General features: G+C 40.6%; 3 protein-coding genes across 16 annotated transcripts in view; 1 reads left to right on the top strand and 2 right to left on the bottom strand.

The window, feature by feature from the left end:
- Positions 1–21,969, top strand: part of LOC145440621 (inositol 1,4,5-trisphosphate-gated calcium channel ITPR1-like) — a 214,386-nt gene that overhangs the window by 61,072 nt on the left and 131,345 nt on the right. The window lies entirely within an intron of this gene.
- LOC145440665 (b(0,+)-type amino acid transporter 1-like) lies at positions 4,300–14,068 on the bottom strand. The gene is made up of 6 exons (XM_080318378.1): positions 12,944–14,068; positions 10,920–11,050; positions 10,647–10,834; positions 9,525–9,712; positions 8,304–8,510; positions 4,300–6,996 (listed from the first exon to the last, which is right to left on the bottom strand). The coding sequence occupies exons 1-6, from the start codon at positions 13,475–13,477 to the stop codon at positions 6,751–6,753; spliced, it is 1,494 nt and encodes a 497-aa protein (XP_080174504.1). The 5' UTR covers positions 13,478–14,068; the 3' UTR covers positions 4,300–6,750.
- LOC145440658 (Y+L amino acid transporter 2-like) lies at positions 14,306–21,897 on the bottom strand. Its single transcript, XM_080318365.1, has 6 exons — positions 19,991–21,897; positions 18,573–18,706; positions 17,582–17,769; positions 16,420–16,607; positions 15,008–15,214; positions 14,306–14,847 (listed from the first exon to the last, which is right to left on the bottom strand). Exons 1-6 carry the CDS (start codon positions 20,546–20,548, stop codon positions 14,602–14,604), a joined length of 1,521 nt encoding a protein of 506 aa, XP_080174491.1. The 5' UTR covers positions 20,549–21,897; the 3' UTR covers positions 14,306–14,601.

Genomic DNA, 21,969 nt, shown 5'->3' on the forward strand with positions numbered 1-21,969 from the left:
AAGAGCGATCTGTTCATAGATTTAGTAATTCCGCTTTCGGTTCAGTTCCAGGCCACACAATGCTGACAACATCATAACCATGGTAGCTTCAAACACGCTTCTACCATATGTGTAGATAAAATATAAATACCCTAATTCTACGCATACGGAGAACGATCTACCTAATTTATAAGCACATCACTGAAATGATTAAAACTGGAATGGCCAATCTGAAATCACACTCGTGAGTCGTGATCCGAATTATGTCGTTTAGGATTTCTGTGATGTTTAGCAGTTGAAACCCTTCAAACTTCGTGGGCCTCGAGATCAGGCTGTCGCGCCAGAAATTAAATATAAGGAAAAATATAGTAAGTATTTAACTTAGAACAGTTGTTCTTTTTAAGACACGCCCCCTTATGATGGTGAAAGATTTCGCGCCCCACTTATCGTCATATCACAAAACGTGACATACTCGGATGCTAGCAAACATAGCCGATAGTTTGATGGCATGGAAGGTTACGTCTGTGGATGAGAGAATTTTAAATATGAAATTCAGACTAAATACAGAGCAATAACCATGAATTATATGTAAATCGCGCGAAGCGCGAAAAAAATTCAGTTGAGCTCAGCTTCGCGACCCCCTTCAGATGTTTTCACTCCGCGCCCACCCCAATTTGAGAACCACTGCCTTAGAATTATCATGGTGAAATATACTAAGAAAAAATTTAATCACGTCCCTGCATTAATTCGATTTTTAGTACGCTTTCTATCAATATTTTTTTAATCTGTTTCTTTAGACTCTCGCGGGCCGCACAGAACGGTGTTGCGGCCCGCGGGCCGTAGTTTGCCCACCCCTGTTCTAGCTAGTCGCAACACCATAATTTGCGAGCAATGAAATTGGCGAAAATACGATGTTTGTCCGGTTGAATACAATGGCATTACCGGCGATACAAGTAGACATATTTCAGTGTTCTCGGGGTGGCCAACCTGACTCCCGATTTCTTGAAAGATTTTAATTAATCCTAAATTTTTTTCGCGCTGCGCGCGATTCAATGCGACTACATTTTTCGATTTTAGAGCCCCACAATAAAGATGCGAACATCAATGGAAAATGATGCGCCTCACATGGAAATATCAGCTCGGAATCGTGTGCTCCTCACTATACTAACAATCCTGATAGGAGGTCAAAAAATAAAAGCTTGCTACAGAGTGACTAATACCAATTGGCCCACCCGAAGATGCATCATAATTTATGACGACTATGAGCAGTGAGCACTTCCTTCCTTAGCATTACCAGTGACCACTCGCGATTTTGGTGCGCATAGTAAGCCTACCATTAAATAGATTAGTCCGGAGTTTACCAGAAATGGATAAAGACACTTTAACTTGGGTATTTGGCGTCCAGCTCGTTCATTACGACTACACGAGTAATCGGAATGTGAATGGCAAAAAGGTTGGCCACCCCTGCTTGGGTCATAATCTGGCGTTATCCCTGCGTATGCGTTGTGGTCAATACAAGATATTCAACTGTCAACGCGGACTTTGTACTTTGGTTTATTACTGTGGTTGTGATGATTAATATAATATTTTTTCAATGTACTCAGAATTGCTATGCGGGCCGGAAAAATCGTCTGGCGGGCCGGATCCGGCCCACGGGCCGTATGTTTGAAATCTCTGGCCTAGTTTAATAAAATTTGTTAATACACCTCGCATAGGTCAAATACGTGAGTATGACGTCATAAATGGTGGAAGCGCGCTTAACTTATATAGATGGTACGCGAGCACTGCATAAAACCTCAAAATGGTACGTGGGTGGAAAAAGGTTGGGAATCACTGCACTAAAAGGACGGATTTACCCCTGACTCCAATATACAAATACTTAGTGCTAGAAAGTTTGAAGTCTAAATCTTCATTGAATTTCAGTTTTCGGCTTTCTTTTTTGGCATGTCTGTTAATTAATCTTTTATGGGTGATAGATATGATGATTTGATCAGTCAGTAATCGCAAGCACTGATTGACTTGTTTTACGAATTAGGGATTTGGAAACGTAGCACGCGTTACAATTTGAAACACATGCCGTATAATGCATAATGCGACAATGGCAATAAAGATGGTTTGAACTAAACTATATGGAAAGAGTGATTTCTTGTTATTTTAATTGCTACTAGTACTTATACTTTGTCACATTACCTTTATTTTGAATCTGGATTATGCATGCGAGTTACGTATAGGCGGCGTATAATCGTGGCATATTAATGAACAGGCTTCAAAGTAAACTAATCTCTCGCTGAGTTCATACGCAGGCTATGGTTTTAGCCATTCAACAAGCAAGTATTATGTTTTGAATTCCAAGCAACCATTTGCGGGCCGCACAGAATAGCTTCGCCGGCCGCACTTTGCCCAGGCCTGGTATAAACAGTGCTAAGCAGAATTAGCGAGTATTCACTCAACGTTGGCCACACATGCAAGCAGCTAGCCAAAACACTTGTAGCGACACACATGAAGGCGGACCCCTATAACCGCGAGCGAATCGTAATTTTGTGCGACCATCTGTGACGTCGCAATAAATACATGTACATGGTGACATAGATCACTACTAGAGACATACAGTATACACCAGTGATGAGCGGATAGTGCTTTTCGAGACTCCGAATCCCTCCGACAACTTTAGTGTCTGAGGAAAACTCCCTCCGACTCCGAAGAGCTCAATCCCAGACTCCGAGATACTCCGATGAATCTCGTCAAGTATCCGAAACAGTGGCAAGCATGGTGCATGGTACACATGGTACAACATGGTACATGTGATAATATGGTTGGCCTCATAGTATTGCTTACTATAGTTTCCCCAATTGCAGTGCAGATGGCTGATTTTTATGCACTTGGCAATCATTTTTGCATGTTACCCGTCATATTACAACTTTACAAGGTGTCAACTGTCTGTGTTTTGGTTTGTCATCATAATCAATAGTGTATTCTGGTCAGAGCTATCCAAAGATATCGGAGACAAAAGTTACAATACTCCGAAAAAATATCTGTAGTAAACTCCGACTCCACTCCGACTGTCACAAAATCGGCAAAACTCCGCTCCGAATCCACTCCGACTCCGCTCCGATGCTCATCACTGGTATACACGCACGAGAACGCACTTCAAATCAATACATGCGATCGATATAGGCCTACCGCATTAAAACACTGATGTGACGTCTTAATACCGACAATGCACTCATTACTATCAAGACATACAGTCAGATATAATGATACGAATATCAAATCTGACTGAAGCAAGAACAATATCAGCGTATGACTATATCGACAGAAGATTCCCGTTCAAACGAATCTTCGTTTATCCATGTTATTTCGCTATTCCCAGAAAAGACTGCGCTATTGAAATGATATCAGTATCGCTCGCGCGTACGAGACCATACTAGAAGACAAATCTTATTCGTGAGGCGCACGTCATTGCAAATTGTCATTTCTTCACGGAGCGTAATATTTACATTTATGGGCCGCACCTGTATCTCGGTTTCAGACTTCAGCGATAGTACTAATTGCCCTTGGCAATGTTCCCTCTAATTTTTCACGAGTCTGCGCGCTTGTGCGGTCCCTTGGAGAACATTGCGCAACGACTAAAAAAGTCATCACCTCGGATTTTTTGTGCGCAGCTTAGATTTTCTGTGCGCAGAGACTGTTTCAGCACTGCGCATTTGCGCACTTGCGCAGCTTAGAGGGAACATTGTTCACACCTCTTCTTTACTTTGCCCAGGCCAGTGGTTCGAAACCGGGGTCCGTGAAGCATTTTCAGGGTGTCCGTGAAGCCTCCAAATTCCCGAAATGGTTGGTAAACCTAATTTGTATATTTTTAAATTAGAGAAATCACGAGGCGGTTTCGTTCCATAACAGCTGAAACTGGACCTACATAATCAGAATGGCCACATGAGAAGAAATATTTTACCGTGTCAACTCTTATTTTAAATGCCCAATTGCCAATAGCCTAAACATATTGCTGTTTCGAAATCAGGGATATATGGTTCTATATATCCCTGTTCGAAGTGTTTTGTCAAGTTTTCTGAGAAATTTGATTGCAAAAATTCATTTTCCCCTGTGATATAGACAGCCGCTATTCCGGAATAACATTAAGATGAGCTGCTAGACGTTAGGCTGGACGTTGTGTTCATTTAAAATGTGTAGTTGTGTTACAGAATTCGCTTTAAAATAATACAAGTTTTCCAAATTTCTACATAAATAGTATGATGTTAATTTCAAGAATAGTCATTTTATTGCTGTTTATCACCAGAGGTGGTCAAAGTAGTCAAGAAAGCTACTCAAGTAGAAGTAGAAGTAGCGTCGAAAATATCTACTCAAGTACGAGTAGAAGAACTTCTTTCATAAACAACCTAAAACTACTTGAAGTAGAAATAGTATTGACCGACTTTAAATCTACTCAAGTAAGTTATGTAATAGTGAAAACGATCGTAATTCGTTCACATGGATTGTCAAAAGGCGCGAATTGAGCTATGCGAAATGTGCAGAGCTTGATTCATATTGATGCATACGAGGAGGTATCCAATTTTCGACAGCATATGGATTCGTCCGCATCATGGTATGAAAATGATAGTATTGATATGGAAATGTGATACTAATCCTCTGTTTACTCGAACAGCACGTTTTAGAAAATATCATGGTATGGCGCACTCCCCCATATTATAAAGCCTGTAGTTTAGTCGAAGAGCAATACGGAGATGTTATATTGGATACGGTGTAAACACTTTGTGCGATTAGTAAACGTTAATAAAAAATATGGTGGACCGTAAAAATTATACATTGTGTAGCTTTATTTCTGGAAATTGAAGGCATTACTACACTTGCTTTACTTCAACATGTATGTTATCCAGACAAAAGAACTGATAATAATTAGAACTCAAAGTATATGATACTGCGAATTGAAAGTCTAAATCTAAAAGCGGAACATGTATTTAATGTCTTTAGTCCAGAAAGTTTCGAAGGTTTGTATGCTAAAACAGCTCTAAAACTAAAAAAAAAGTCAGAGTCCACTTTCCCAGATTAGGACACGCCATGGACAACTAGATTACGATATGATAAGTAAATGCTAGCTAGTGAAACATCAGTTTCAAACGTTGTGATGAGCCATATATACTGTGATGAAATATGTCATATGGGCGAAGGGCGACAATGTGGTGTGAACGGAATCACACAAACCCGCTACCTAAATTATATTCACCGATACTTTCGTGAAATCATACTGCATACTCCGCATTCACTGCGCGCGAAGTGCGACGAAAATTCTGGGCTTAACTAAACTTTTATGAAAATTTAATGTCGATACTCCGTGAAAACAGTCCCGAAATTCCTCAGGCTATCTTCCGGATTGGAGGACTAAACTACTTCTACTTGACAAACTGAAAATAGCGACAAGTAAGTAAGTAGATCACAAAATATTATGAAGTAGATGTAGAAGTAGCGAAAATCAGATCTACTTGAGTAAGTAACAGAAGTAGAGGAAAACTACTTGAGTACTCCGATAAAGTAGAAGTACTTCGTTACTGACCACCTCTGTTCATCATTACCCTACAGTTAATGTTTGTACAGGACAGATGACGGTTGTCCAATAATTGATATAAATTTGTACAAAAACTTGGGGGTCCGCGGGGTCCGTGGCGGTGCAAAAGGGGTCCGCGAAGACAGAAAGGTTGTGAACCACTGGCCTAGGCCAAGGTGGGTGTCTGATCTCAAAGACTACTCCAAGTCGTTTCGACACTTTCCTATCTTTTCATTGAATCGCAGTTTTGTGGTGTTGCAGTTGACTGTGTCACCTTGAATTGGACTTTAGGATAATTATCCCGATATATATCTCAACAACGTACAACACTTGCCATATTATTGTCAGCTATCGTTTATACGCAATGCATGTCATGACGTCATTCTATCGTTTCTCGACTATTTAACGCGAGAACTGAGAAATACTCGGAGACTCTTTTACAACCGCTATACCCAAACAACGTCGTATTCTCTCTGAATATACTTCGTGTTTGAGTAAACATCTGTGGATTGAAGAACTCGCAAACCTCAGTACAGGACTCCAGGTTATGTAGCCAGGAAAGCTAACATAATATATATCGGTCAGCTACTTTGTTACTACAGGAATGCCGCCAAGTCCCTCTACTGTTGCAGTGTTCAGAAATGATAAAAATATTAACTGATTAAACTGATCGATTGATTGAGAAGAGTTTTGATGGGAATTGGATCACACTTGGACAATTCTAGTTGTCTATTTCAACTCATTAGAGCGAAATGCCGGTAATGTGATTCTAATCTAATTTGGTAAATGTTGCTATATGCTCTCAGTTTTATTCAAATCTAAATTCCGGTTTTTCTGACGATGCTACAGCAGAATTGTACAGTGCGTAACGAGCCGAGTTTAACGCACAGACATTTCTTATTCTCGCGTTTATGTGGATAAGCTCTGATTTGATTTGAAGTGAAGTTGATTAGGCCTATTTTTCTGTAAATCTGTTTGTGTATAGCTATCATATCTGAACGCAAAAAATGTGTAGCTATCATTATGTAATACGATTCTAGCTTGGAAAGCTGAATTTTTCTAGTTGTCCAACTATGACGTGGATATCAATGAATATTTTGTATCGTGGCGCATCATGATCAATGTGATCAGTGATCATTAGCATGAAATGACGAGCACTGGGTCGTCTCGCTTCGGTGCTCTTGGATCTTACGCGACAAAAGCAAACGTTGTTCTCAAGTGAAGTTCATCATTTCTTCTTTGGACGTCGGCACGACGAGCAATAATTTCTGCAAAATCAGGCCGACTTTTCCGATGCCAGTCATATGCAGCCATCCTTTCCAGATGAGAAAATACATGGCCGAGAACACAGCCAGGAAGGCCACGCTCAGAATGTAGAGGGGTTGCGGCTGGAACGCCAACGGTACAATCGCCAGGAACAGAGTTATCAGTGTTGTTAAAATCACTAATGGAGTGAACACCTGGAAATAGATGGAAAGTAATAGCATGTTAAGATATATTGGCGACTACAGACAAACCATCTATCAATTATGGTTTGATCCTTCTAGGTCAGTGGATTCTTAAACGCGATTCACGCGGTTCACGCGGACTGCATGGTTTCGCTGAGCCATAGTGTCAGGGGTTCGCAGGAGGTCAAGGCACGCACCAGACTCATACAGAAAAAGTCACACTGGTTTGCAGTCACTATTCATAATTTTTGGTTTTATGTTATTATTATTATTAATATTAAAAGTTTGCAGTATAGCACTTATCCCCTGTTAAGGTCTTGTGTGCCACGGACGCAAAAAAGTTCTGAAAACCCAGGAAAAAGGCACTCCGCATGAAACGGCTCTCAGGTGTATCTACCACTTGATAGAACAAATTCAGCAACAGCGGGCGATAGCGCTGGGCTCGACAACACTTCAAACAGAGTAAAATGAAGGTTCAGCCTATAGTACACTCGTCGCGCAGAAATATGGGATAAAATTGATATTCCGGACTTGGGTTTTATGTGACATCATGTTTACATGGTTTTGTTCTTTTAAAACAGTTGTTGATGCACAGTTCATTTTGAGCACCAGTAATAACGTATAAGATTTATAATGTAGTAGTTTTTCGATTTTGTATTATAGGCCTGTTATAGGTGAAAATCCGGGGTACGCCGAAGACTTTCAAATTACTGTAGGGATTTTCTAGGTTAGGAACGTTATTCGTTTGATTTAAATCATACAAAAGAGTTGGTAGGTGAACACTGCGCAATGCAAGCACTGAGCCGCCGAAGAAACAGGGATACGTTGCTATTAAATTAATCTACTACTACTGCGACAACGTAAACTGTGATCATTTCGTTTGCCATCAATTTGTTGGTGGTGTAACAATGGAGGATCGGTGAAACATACAATCAGTGAATGAATGCATGGTTGCTCTCACATGTAACACAGCGGCGTATCGCGAACAATCCGAACACACACAAGATAGATTGGTTTAATCGACACCGTTTACTTGATGACTTGAAATTCACTCGTAGATTTTGCTCCGAGTCACGAGTCAATCCACATTACTGAAGCGCCGAGTCAAGTCAAGTCATTTTTGCTAAGTGACCATCTAGTCAAGTCAAGTCACAAGAAAAAGATGACTCGAGTCAAGTCATGACTCGAGTCATCCCAACACTGGGTTGTCACGACTTCATAGAAATGTTATTTCCACTAACGTGTGTATGTATAGCTTTGTACTTAAGCATGAGTTTAAACAGAGGTTCCACAAACATTCTCAACTAAAGTACCTATACCATGAAAGGTCTGGGCAAGTTTGGCTTGGTTCTTCTCAGATACAGGATTCCGCCATATGTGAATACTTGAAATGATCGCTGGATGAATTGCCTTGCCGTGACCAAAATTTCGAAGGAATTGGCAGAGACCATCAACAGGGCAAGACCGGCCACGAGGAGGATAGCGGGCGACGGTGACACGTACTTCACGTGAGCCATGGAGAGAAACTGCAAAGTTACGAGACGACCAAAGTTGATGAGTTCAGAATTTCTGAAATTCATTCAAATAAATTCGATTCCGCTCACTCTTGACCGAATTAAGCGGACAATCAGTTCAAATTCAATCAAGGTAGGCGACGCAATAAAATACTGTACTTTTGCGCAATAAATGAATTGCAACTGCGCTTCACTGCAGAAATGGACAGCGATCGCATATGAAATTAGTTGTACCTTCAGGTTAGTTAGTATTGTATAGTTTTCGATACCAAACGATTCAACAAGCACTGCGTTAGGCCTACCGTGTGAGGCACACGTCTAGGTTAAAATAGTACAGTGTGAAGTTAAACAGTATAGGCTACGAATTGATAGCAAAAGGTTTCAAATCATTTATGGAAAAGCTAGCGACGCCATCGGAAGGGTACAAGAAGTTGCGACTACGAAGATAGCACAGCCACATCGTCGCTGTAGAATCAAAGAAGCTATGTCCATTTTCCACATTTTGAGTAAATTAACTACGTGTTAAGTTTTCATATCTTGACCATGATTAACTTTAAAACAATGTGATATACGTGAACATGCCCAAGATATGGCAGAAAAATATGAAAACGTCACAAAATCTTGATTTTCTATAAATTTGAAATTTGAACATAAGCTATACTTTGATTCCACCGGGACGATATAGACCAGGGGTTCTCAACCTGGGGGGTGCGCCCCCCTTAGGGGGCGTGAAACATCTGAAAGGGGGCGCGAAGAAGCGATCACCTGAAAAGAATTTTTGCGCTCCACGCAATTTACCTCCGATACACGCGTGTTTCTCTCTATATAGACCCAATTTCATATTTTTTTATTCTCTCATCAACATTCATAACCGACCATACCACCAATCAATCTGTTGAGGTTGCTAGCATCCCAGTTGGATTTTGTGATATGACGATAAGGGGGACACGAAATTTTTCACTATCAAAAAGGGGGGCGTGTCCAAAAAAAGGTTGAGAACCACTGATATAGACTATCTGGACGTACCTCCGGCATGTGTCCAAATCTCCCAGACACGAATGGCATTCTAGTAGATACCAGGAGGGCCGTGTTCATCGACCCAATCAAAGTCAAGCAGACTGAGGTCATCATGAGATATGTCACGCTTGGATGGACATGCTGTCCGAAGCTTACCGCGACCGCTCGCGATGACAGCGTTTCCTCTGGAGTCAAAACTGAAAAACATCATTCGTAACTTGGTTGAAATGCTTTCATTTTTCTCTGAGAATCAAGTATAAGGTTTCTAGTATTAATTACCTGGAATGTCCAAATATATGTAGTCTGTCTTTTATGCGACCACTCAGAATACAATGCCAGATGATTTGGTATTTTTTACCATACCTTTTTCGTTGCACTTTGTGACAATGCTGTGGATTAGATCACGACTTCACAGATATTTCACTTCCAATAGTGTGCGTAGCTTTATACTAGAACTAGGCATGTGGGTTTCGTATGCGACCAATCGAAGTTTACATGCAGTCTTCCGCATAGGAAAATAGAGTCAAACTCTAATTCTCGTTGATAAATTGCCTCTTATTAGGCAAAGAGTGTATTTTTTCAGTATTCGAAAATATTCATCTCTCACTATTCGACTAGAGTTGATTATAATCTGGTAAAGTCACTGCAACTGCCCCTTATTGTCCTCAAAAGTAGACAATCGGCATTGTTCTGAAAGCCAGATTATAATTAACAGTCTATTTTAGGAATTACTGCGACAGTAGCTTTCGTTCGTGATCAATTTTAGTAAATTTGCGAACGGCTCGTCAAGTATAACAATACCGTATCTGCTATTCTGGTATCCACTTTTCAAAACTCGCAAACTAGAACCAACATCCTTTAAAAATCCACAACTAAAACTGAAACAGAATTATAACTACAATAGGTTCAATTCTAAAGCAAACTCAGTAATTATTATTTTATTGGAATCGAGTAGGATTTTCGGAGTTGGCAGGGGTTCGAGTTTGAAATGATAGAGGTTTCGACCACAAAAATCCACCCCTGGCTACGAAACTGGTAGTAGTGATGACTCTGAGCTAGCAACGCTCGCCTGGCCGTGCAGTCACGTGTTTTACAGTTGTACTTGTACGCATGTATTAAAACGCCACCTACCTGTCAAGAACGCGACATTGACGCAGAGATACAAAACCGTGACAAACGGCACAGTGCAGTAGATGATGATAGGAATCGATCGCTTTGGGTTTTTAAGCTCCTCTGTCACGTACGTCACGGCTTCATATCCGTTGTAGGCCCAGAGGCTTTGGTAGATTGCGAGACTAAATCCTGATATTCCAACGTGTCTACAAAAGGGCGGAAGCTATATTTCAGTAGCAGGAAAGTGGCGCATGTGGGGTTCGAAGTAGGGATGAAGAAATATCAGCTCACGTCGCCGACGTTTGGTTCCATGAGGCCAACGATAGATTTTCTTTGGCCAGTGTGTCGTCGGTCACCAACCGGATGGCTCCTATTACGATAATCGTGACTAGGGCTGCTGTCTTTGCAAATGCAGTGAAGACCTGAATATCATATTCATTTATTATTTAGAACGAGTAATGAATTTGGTGAGTAGGGATAGCATAAAAACATCCCCCGACTGCGATTCAATGAAACGATAGGAAGGTGCCAAGACGACGTGGAGTAGGCTATTCTATGAAATCAGACACCCCCATGGGACATACTGCGCCAGTGATTCCCAATCCGTGTGGGGCGAATATTCCGGAAAAGAACTAATAAATAAGCCACTGTTATGCGAAAAAGCCTCTTTTTCTACTTGCAAATCTTATTCATTGCTCGGTGAACATGCAATCAAAATTATATTGTTGACATTTACATCTTACATTGCTATGAATAACAAGACTTTTCTGTTTTGACTGAATTTCTAAGCACTAAACGAGAGAGACTGCTCAATTGACGACGGAATGCGGGTAGGTTATATTTGTCAACAATATATTCATTGTTTCTTTCGTATATGTTAGTATAAATAATTACTTCCATCGCAATAACACTTGAAAATATTTTTAAAGCAACCTTTCTTGTAACGGTGCCGCAAGAGGCTTATATGTTGGAGAACCACTGCACTATGCCTTCCGTATAGATAGATTTAGCAGAGACTCATAATGCCTCAAAGTCAACCGAATTCCAAGAACATTTCGCCTTTGTGGAATCGAAATAATCCGAATGCGAACGACATTCGCGGAACTAGATCTACTTGTCGACGATAGAGGTTCGCCACCATTTCGCAATCCGGTCTCAGAAAGCCGTTTATTATAACACACACTGTGACTCTGAAACTTCGCTGCCATTGCCCCATTCGGATGTTTAAACGATAAACTAACTTTGAACCTATGTTAATGTGGAAACGTCATTGAAATATACTTCATATGTGCCCGTCTCCTTACTATCGTTTGGTTTTGTCGCAATATTGTTGTATTTTGAATCGATGAAATAAGTTGGATGAATCTTACATGCTTATGAATTACCCTGTTTTCCCATGTTAGTTTCGAGTATATTTCACATGGTTAGGAGGTTCATGTCGTACGTAACAAAGCAAAATTTCGCATTCATTGGCGATTTTGTGGGGTTCTGTGCTCTGACGTTATTAATCTTTGGATGTTCGGAATCATTGCGATAACAGCATTCTATTAGTAGTTAGTATAAATTTTGAGCTGTTTATGATGAATTGGTGAGGTTTATCTTGGCTCGTCTGTGCCTCCCTGTACCTCACCTCTCCTTTAGCACTATATTTCTTAACAATGAATATGTGCAAATTGCGTAAGTTTGGGTGTGAACCTGAACATGTTAGAAATTAGTGATTCATGAACAATTGAACTCCGTTAGAAGAATAACAATAACCATTGAAGGTTTTCACATTCTTTTACTTATCAATTGGTGACAGGTGAGGTACTGCCTCACTTGCCTCACCTGAATCCACGTATTCTCGTTTCTTTCATCGGAAATTTCATGAAATTTTATGGTCACAACCATAGAACGTCGTCATAATCCAGTGGTTATTTAAGAATATGGATATTACACGTCCTCTTTCAAGGGGATTTGTCCTCTTTTATCAAGAAAGCCGAATTGTCCTCCGAGGACGCGCAAATGTCCTATTTTTTTCGCAAATCGTCCTCTTTTATTGCCGTGAGTGTCAGGCGATGACATTGAGAGAACTAAAAATGTTAATATCAGCAGAAAAGACACGTCATAACTTGCTGGCTTCCTAAACAATTGACGCGAAGGCTGACTAAAACAGATCGACGCTACGTAAATTAACCCATGACCGATCACCGTTTTCCGTAAAAATCTCCCGCTACACTGCCTGTTAATATCGCTTGTAAAAGGTGTCCACTTTCTCGGGACTCAAAACATGGTAACCCTATTTAACTAACAATTGCTATAAAAGTAATTCTTACCTGTATCTTAACAGCCAGCTTGATGTTGGTTATATTGATAGCCACCACGATCAAGAACACGCTGATCCCAAAACATTTTTGCGCAGCGATCCGATTCGGAAACTCGCAGTCGTCCCGCATGATAACTTTAGTCATATACTCCCCAAGAACCGCGATTTGAGCCGCCAGGCCTTCTGGATTAGCCATGGTAAGCGCCAACCACGCGTACAGAAATGAAGGAAGTCTTCCGACTGTATGAAACAGAAAGGATACCCACGCCCCTGACTCTCGTATCGTGGAACCTAGCTCTGCCACGCACAGAGCGCTAATCATGGCTATCACGCCGCCCACGCCCCACACTATGAAGCTCATGATCACGTCACCTTTGCAATACCTCAATACTCCTGAGGGTACCGCGAATATTCCGGAGCCTACCATCAAGCTTACCACGGTACACATTCCGTGAAAAGTACCGATATGTCGACGGAGCTTGACAGGCTTGTCATCGTCCTCCATGATCGCACTTGAGGGCATCTTGATCTCAGAGTTGAACATTTATAAAGTGTGTCCCTTTTCCAAGTTAGACTAGAATTAGAACTGCTGAATTCGAAAATAAACTGGGAAGTTGAATTAAAATCCGAAATAAAAAAAGAATTGAAATCCGAAAATTAATCTCAGTTCCTATTAAATCAATGTTCGTTCTCATAGCATGAGAATAGCAAATGCCTGTACATCGAGCTTGGCTCATTTATCAATATACAGTTCTCTTGTGGCATTTTCATGAAAACCAGAGCCCAGAAACAGTTCATTGATCAGACTATAATTAGATTACTGACTCTGATTAGACTAGAATGACCTAGCGCTTCAAGTCTGCTTGCTGTCGCTGCTATCCATGATTGCGACTCTACAACTTCGCAGACAAATTAGGTAGGAAATATCTGTGGAAATGGAGGTATATAGGAAGTGGAATGCATCGATTGAGCTGCTTCATAAAACATGTCCTGGCTCTCGGTTCCAAGAAAAAATAAAACCAATTTGTTAATATATTGTAGGTCATTGTTATCGGCTTGTCTGAAGAGGATGGCCGCTATCCTCCAAGTATCCAACAGAATAGAGGGGTTTAGAGATTCGATGGTATATTACAACGAAATCAGGCACAATGCAAGTCAATCCAAGACTTAATGCAGCAACCACTTTGACACACCAAAAACTAGGCAAGACTTACAGTTCACTTCTTCTCCCTGTGGCTATCTGACCACTATCAGTAAATTCAGTGTCGAACTCCAGACTTCGCATTCTGTTCGATTACTATACATAACTAACTGCGCGGTTAGGCACCCTGATGCCGCTAGCAACTTCTGGTGGATTCATAAACAGGCAATGTTATAGATTGCGGCCCGAACGTAAATTGGATGGACTTGAACGAAAGCTGTTGTCGATGTCGCACTGATTACGAAATTATGTATTATAATTTGTTCATGGCAGTACAACTACCCCAAAACGTCCCTTGAAAGTCAAAAATTCACAGTAACAATAACCTTTTGCAGCTCGCCGATTTCTAGCAACAATGCCGATTGATCCGGTTACCCATCCGTGTAGTCATTAGTTGCACATCTATCTGTAGGTTAATTTATCTATGGTCAAACACGTTTAGAATCACAGTCCGCATAGAAATCAAGTCATTTCAGTCCCATCATTTCCTCCTTTGAGGTAGGCGCTACAAGCAGCAGTTTTTGCGCAATCAATCCAACTCTGCCTACGCCGCTCATCTGAATGATTCCTTTCGATGCTAGGAAGTACATGGCCGCAAACACAACCAGGAACACCAGGCTAAGAATGTATAAAGGCTGCGGTTCAAACACGAGCGGGACGACCACGAGAAACAGAGTCACCAATACCGCGAGAATCACAGTAGGAGTGAAGACCTGAAAGAGATCGTCGAAATTTTTCTGTGACCATTGCATACCATCGTTATTTAGAAGTAACACGGCATTCGTGGACGCATGCTCATTGCTCAATGCTCAATTGCTCATAGTCAAACAGACCAGCCCGAACATCAAAACAATAAAAACGATATCTTCTGACCTTGTAGGGTCTGTTCAGGTCCGGCTTCGCCTTTCTGAGGTACAAGATACCGGCGAAAGTCAGTGCCTGGAAACCACGTTCGCTAAATTGCTTCGCGGTGACCAGGATTTCAAACGAGTTGGACGACACCATCAATAGCGAGAGAACGGCCATCAAAAGAATTGCAGCCGTCGGGGAGAGATATTTCACGTGAGCCATTGACAAGAACTGTTGAAATTGAGAATGATTAAGCCAGAGCGGGACATTATGGGGTTGTTCGAAAATAGTTTTTTTTCGGATTCCGGGGATTCACTGATTAGGTCACCTAAATAAACGCTGCACACCCAATTCGGTTCGATTCCAACTGGTAGATGTGAACGCATATGAGTTTAAAAATTTTGAATTTATTTAAAAAAAAAATTAATATCTATCAGGGTTGTAACCAAGTCACAAGGCTCCGAGTCACAAGTCAATCTCACTTTTATAGTTTTGACTCGAGTCAAGTCGAGTCGAGTCATTTCAATTCACCACCGAGTCAAGTCCGAGACCAAGTCAGCGAGCAGAGGGTCGAGTCCGAGTCATGGAATTATGACTCGAGTCCGAGTCCGAGTCATTGTGTTGACTGCCCAGTTTCCAGTTAAAGTCTTGGTAAACCCACTTTTATAACTCTGTTTGGTGATCGAATGGTTCGCATTTATAATATAACAATTTTTCTCACTTTTAGCAGTTTCTGGTCGCATTTTCAAGTACCAGTACCAACAGACGAAATCCCAATAGTGCGTTGGCTTCGGAATTACAATGAAATTTCGGTCGTGGCCGTCTGAGTCTCGAGTCAATGACTTGGTTCGAGTCATGCGCAATGACTCGAGTCCAAGTCGAGTCAATACACAGATTGACTCGAGTCGAGTCGAGTCATTTCCGTATTTTGAAAAAATGACTCGAGTCAAGTCGAGTCATCAGAAAATCGTGACTCGAGTCGGACTCGAGTCGAGTCATGACTCGAGTCATTACAACCCTGATATCTATCCCATGAGATTATTGCTACGTTGTTTAAAAGAACGATGCTTACCAATTTTTGCTCACTTCCTATCGGTAGAAATGACGTGATTGCAGTTGAAAACATTGGATTCGCAAAAAAAACACTGGACGCTGGGTAATCTCTGAATGAATAAAAGGCTAAAATAATTTCGCTGCTGCGGGGATGAAATTGTGTCAAATTTGTTTTCCATCGTTTTTATAGGGGTTGACAGTAAAATTTAAAAAAAAATGAATTTTTTTTCTAACTCATGTGCGGTGACATCTACAAGTTGAAATCCAGACAAATCTCATGAACAGTTTTTTTAGGTAACCTATCAATTTAATCAGCGAATCCTCGGGATCCAGAAAAGGGGTTATTAGTCATGCAGTGACTCCTACACACACGTAAAACGTACCTCTGGCATATGCCCGAACCTGCCTGAAACAAAAGGTATTCTGCTGCAGATCAGCAGTGCCGTATCCATCGTGCCAACCAGCGACAGACAGACCGAAATCGTCATCAGATAAGCGACGCCTGGATGGATTCGTTGCCCGAAAGTAACAGCGACTGCTCTCGATGAAAGCATTTCATCGGGAGTTAAAACTGAGAAAGAACATGCCAGGTAAGTGCGTATATTGCGATGGCAGTAAACCTTGATCCTGTTATTTGTAGGGCTGAGTATTAGGTTTCGAGTATTCAATCACTCATTACAACGTTATAAGCGTGTGGATGAGACAGACCAAGGGTCACCAAGGCGGTGCCAGCGGGCGGCAAGTCGCCCGCGGTTGCAATAGCAAATATTCAAATGAGAGCTGTCAAGGTCGAACCGGAAAATGGTTCCATTCGAACATCAGTTGAGCATGGTTCAGTCAACCCTAAGGAACATGCGAACGCGGTTTTCGATGGGGTCGTTAATCGTCTTCACCCTCGCCGAGGCCTAACGCGTATCGTTAATATTCCCGAGCCTCGACGAGGGATTGGCTTTTTCCACATTGATAGGCTTTTCGTAGATATTGTTGTAACGGTACATGTCAACCAGACGTTGTAATAGTTTAGGGTTTCCATACGTCCGGAATTTCCCGGACATGTAGGGAATTTCACTGTTTAAACTCCGTACGGGAGGAAAAGCTGAATATAGCTAAATGTCCGGAATTTGGAAGGCTTGAAGGGAGCTGAAAATTCTTTCGTAAATCAACATAACCAATTTCGTATTTTAGAAAGATTTTTGCTACTTGTGATTTTCCTTTGCGCTGCGTGCGATTTATTGTCACGTATATTGATTTTAATATTGGTACCCCCCGTTCTCGCAAAAACTACAATAAAAAATGAATCAAAACAACTATCATTTACTGTAATAAGACTAATTGTAATCGCACCTTCAGATAACCTAATCTTCCGAGCATTGTCATGCAATATGCAACCTATACATACGATAGCAACCATATCGAAATTCTGTCAGTTTCATATATCGTCGTTTGGCTGAGTGTAACAACGTTATCGTATGGTGACATCATTCCCTCTGTTTTATAAACTATAAATAGATGCATGAAGACCAAAATTTCCATTGCAAAATCTACCTGTCAGAAAAGCGATGTTTACGCAGAGGTATAGTAGCACGACCAGCGGCACGGCGCAATAGATAATGATTGGAATTGACCTTTTGGGATTTTTGACTTCTTCCGTAACCCAGGTTATCGCTTCGTAACCGCTGTATGCCCACAGGCTTTGATAGATGGCCAGACAGAATCCTGATACTCCGACATATCTGTTAAGGCAACAAATGCCCTAAATATGCATTATAATCTTTTCATTATGGATCAATATCATGTTTTTATGTTTCTAATTTTTGACATTGTTTTTTGATACACATACCAGTGTTGGGAATCTTGGGATGACTCGAGTCATGACTTGACTCAGTCAGACTCGAGTCACTTTGCTAAAATGGCTTGACTTGACTTGACTCGGCGTATCAAAAATGTGGATTGACTCGTGACTCAAAGCAAAATTCACGAGTCAATTTCAAGTCATCAAGTAATCGGTGTCGATAAAAATCACTGTATCTCACGTATGTTCGAATTGTTCACGAAACGCTGCTGTAACCCGCGAGAGCGACCAATCATTCAATGATCGTGCGTTTTACTGAGCCTACGTTATTCTCCCACTCTCACAAATATATTGACCGCAAACGAAGTCGAAGCTTACAGCTTACTTTGTCATAAACTATTGTAGTAAAGTAATTTGATAGCAAAATGTCACTTCTCTGTTCTTACCTTAACCAAACCTCTTGTTTTATTGAAATTGAATTCGAATATAGGACTCATACACGTCATTAATGTATTAGATTTTTCTTTTTGTAACTAGGCATAAATTTGGGGCTTTCCAAAGGATTGCAAAGCACTGTATAGCGTCTGGGCTCAACAAACAATATACAGAACAACAACAATGTGGTTTTCGACTATTTTCGGATTTGGAAATTGACAGCTTCTTAGAACTGGGTCGTATTTGGATTCTCATATCGTAGAGTTTAAGCAAGATTGCAGAATCAGTACAAATCTGCCTTGAACTCACTCTGAAAACGTCCCGTTCGTAGAAGCCCTCATGGATAGATTTTCCCTTGCCAGTGAGCTGTCTCTGACCAGCTGTATGATGCCGATCACAATCACCGTGGCCAAAGCGGCTGTCTTGGCAAATACGCAGAACATCTAATAATGTAAGAGCAAAGATAGGCTTGCAATATGATTTGTATGCTTTTGAATTCATAGTTCAAATCGACCCCGTGGATTGCAAATTGTAAAACTGCGCGGCGACGGCTGGGCAAAATCGATTATCTGCGTGATTCATATGGTAACCCTACATATAGGCGTGTACACCACCGACTCATGACATACATTATACATTGGGGCTGTTCAAAAAAAACTTTTTTTCCTGAATCTTGCTGGCTACGTGATTAAACCGTTATTTTGCCTTAAAAAACGACGCACACCAAATTTTAATTCATTCCAAACAATAATCGCAGATTACGTACAGTTTGGAAATTTTTAATTTACCCAAAGATGCAAAAATTTTTTTTCCAAATGTTTCTGTCAACACCATGAAATTGTTGCGCTGTCCTCAAAGACGATGCAAAACAAATTTGACTCAATTCCAACCCGTAGAAGTGGAGCTATTTGAGTTTTTCTTCGATAATTCGGGGATTATCCTTGATCGGTGAATAATCCGAGAAATAACGATTAAATCACGTAGCCATCAAGATTCAGGAAAAAAAGCTATTTTTGAACAGCCCTATTATACATAGACACGATTTGTGCGCTATGCATAGACCTATCTTACTGCATGACGTGCATGTGCAATAGGGCTGTTCAAAAATAAAAAAATTTCCCGGATTCCAGCCATTCACTGATTAAATTAACAGGTTACCCTAAAAAACGCTTCACACCAAATTTTGTTCAATTCTAACAAGTATAGGACTCCGCAGATCCAATTAAAATTTTTAATATTAAAGAAAATAAAAATAAAAATTCAAATTTTTCTGACAACTCCATGAAATTGTTGAGCTGTCTTCAAAGACGTAGCAAGACAAATTTGACCCAATTCTAACCAGTAGAAGGGGAGTTATGTGAGTTTTTTGTTGATAATTTTCGAATTATCCTTGATCTGCGGAGTCTTATACTTGTTAGAATTGAACAAAATTTGGTGTGCAGCGTTTTGTGGGGTAACCCGACAATTTAATCCGTGGATGACTGGAATTCGAGAAAAAAAGTTATTTTCGAACAAACCTAATGTGCAATTGTGCATGTGCCGCTTGACAATGCAGATGCAGAATTAGCCATGTCAGGCTTTCCAAGTCTTGCACGGTCACAGTTACCGGTTTCATTGATCAGGTCTTTGGTCTGACCCGACCAGGGATCAAACTCACGACCACCGATCAAGAAGTGGGACGCTCCGCCATTACGCTATCTTGTTGGTTACATATGGAATATTCTTGCCTGAATTCGAATCGCCAGTTTTATGTTCGTAATGTTAACCGCCACCAATATCAAAAACACGCTGATCCCGAAACATTTTTGAGCCGCCATCCTTCCCGACGCTTCACAATCGTCGTCAAGCATAATTTTGGTGATGTATTCTCCAGTAACAGCGATTTGAGCCGCCATTCCCTCCGGGTAAGCCATTATAATAGCCAGCCACGCGTACAAGAAAGATGGCAGACTCCCAAACATGTAGTACAGGAAAGATATCCACGAACCAGACTCGCGGATTGTAGATCCAAGCTCAGCTGCGCATAAAGCACATAGCATTGTAACGACTCCACCCACCGCCCACACTACAAGACTTGTGATAACATCTCCATTGCAATATCTCAACACGCCGCTCGGTACTGCAAATATCCCAGACCCGACCATGAAGCTCACCACCACGCACACGCCATTGAAAGGTCCGATGTGCCGGCGAAGTTTGAGATCTTTCTTTTGATTGAGAGTATTAACATCGGCAGACTTCTCGCAGTCATTTTGCGCGGTACTGGGATGATCTGCTGAATTCATCTGAAATTTATGCTAAGAATTGTAGCAGTAACACATTATCAAATATAACTTTGGAACACTCAGCACGTTGAACACAACCTGTTCGAAATTTCATATTTAGAAAAACAGATTTCACGAATTCATAAATTAAAATTCTAATTAAAAAAACTGTACAGCTAACATTCCTATTGTAATCTAATTAAAACAAACGGTGTCGAGTCGAGTCGAATTATACTTTGATTTGGAAAAAAGCTGTGTAGCTGTAACCTAATTTGGAAAAAAAATGTGCGCCTATCATTTTACTTCCAATCTAATGTGGAATAACAACCGTGTAGCAACAATTCCAATTGTAGTGTAATCTAGAAAAGAAAACGTGAGGCTATATAATTCTAATTCGAATCAAAATTGGAACAAACTGTGTCGCCATCATTGTAATTGTAATCTAATTTACAAACAAACTGAGTAATTATCATTCTAATTGTAATCTAATTTAAAATAAAGGTGTATCAATATTTCCAATTATAATTTATTTGAAAAAAAACTAACGATCATTCTAATTGTCATCGAATTTGGAAAAAACTGCAGCTATAATTTTAATTGCCATGTAATTTGAAAACAAAACTGTGCGGCTACAATTCTGATTTGGAACAAGCTGTGTACCTATAATTCCAAATCTGATTTAATTTGAAAGACAACTGCAGTGCAGCTATCATTCAAATTGTTATCTGATCTGAAAAAAAAACTGTGCGGCTATAATTCTAATTCTGATCTAATTTGGAACAAACTGTGCAGCTATAATTCCGAATCTAATGTAATTTGGAAAAGCAGAAATGGTTCTATTTGTCGAGCTCTGATTCGGTCAACCGTAATTGCAATCCACGCAGCAGACTACGCCGAAGCAAGCATTCCTTGGTAATTTGTAGACTTCCATATCCGGAGCAAACTATTTTTTAAGTACAGGAAACATTAGCCGGCGTATCACCCGTTTCGAAAGTGAATAACATTATATGGACAGCTTTCGGTGATTCCTTTTCTTGTGCTGTTTGACATAATATACTCTTGTTGTTCGATTCTGAAGAGTATGCGATCACAAAAAATACAATCCCAGTTCTATATCGCATTAAAGATAATTTGGTATTTTATTCGATCTTACTGATTTCATTGCACTTTGTGACAATGCTGTGGGTTGATCACGACATCACACAAATGTCATTTCTACGAACGACGTGGCTTTGTGCATGTTTCTTATGCTGCAATACCACCAATCGATGCTTCAAGGCCTTCACAGTGGAAAATAGTATCTGAACTATAAGTCTCGTTGATAAATTAACTCTTTAGTGGCAAGGAGCGTATCATGACAGTTCTCGACTTTATTCATTGGAATTAACACTCGATACGGAATTGAGTATTCGAATCATGGTGCCCAGCCCGATAGTCACCAT

This window comes from Botryllus schlosseri, chromosome 6 (genome assembly GCF_051294905.1).
Source record: "Botryllus schlosseri isolate E-star chromosome 6, Bs_hap1, whole genome shotgun sequence".
Lineage (NCBI taxonomy): Eukaryota > Metazoa > Chordata > Ascidiacea > Stolidobranchia > Styelidae > Botryllus > Botryllus schlosseri.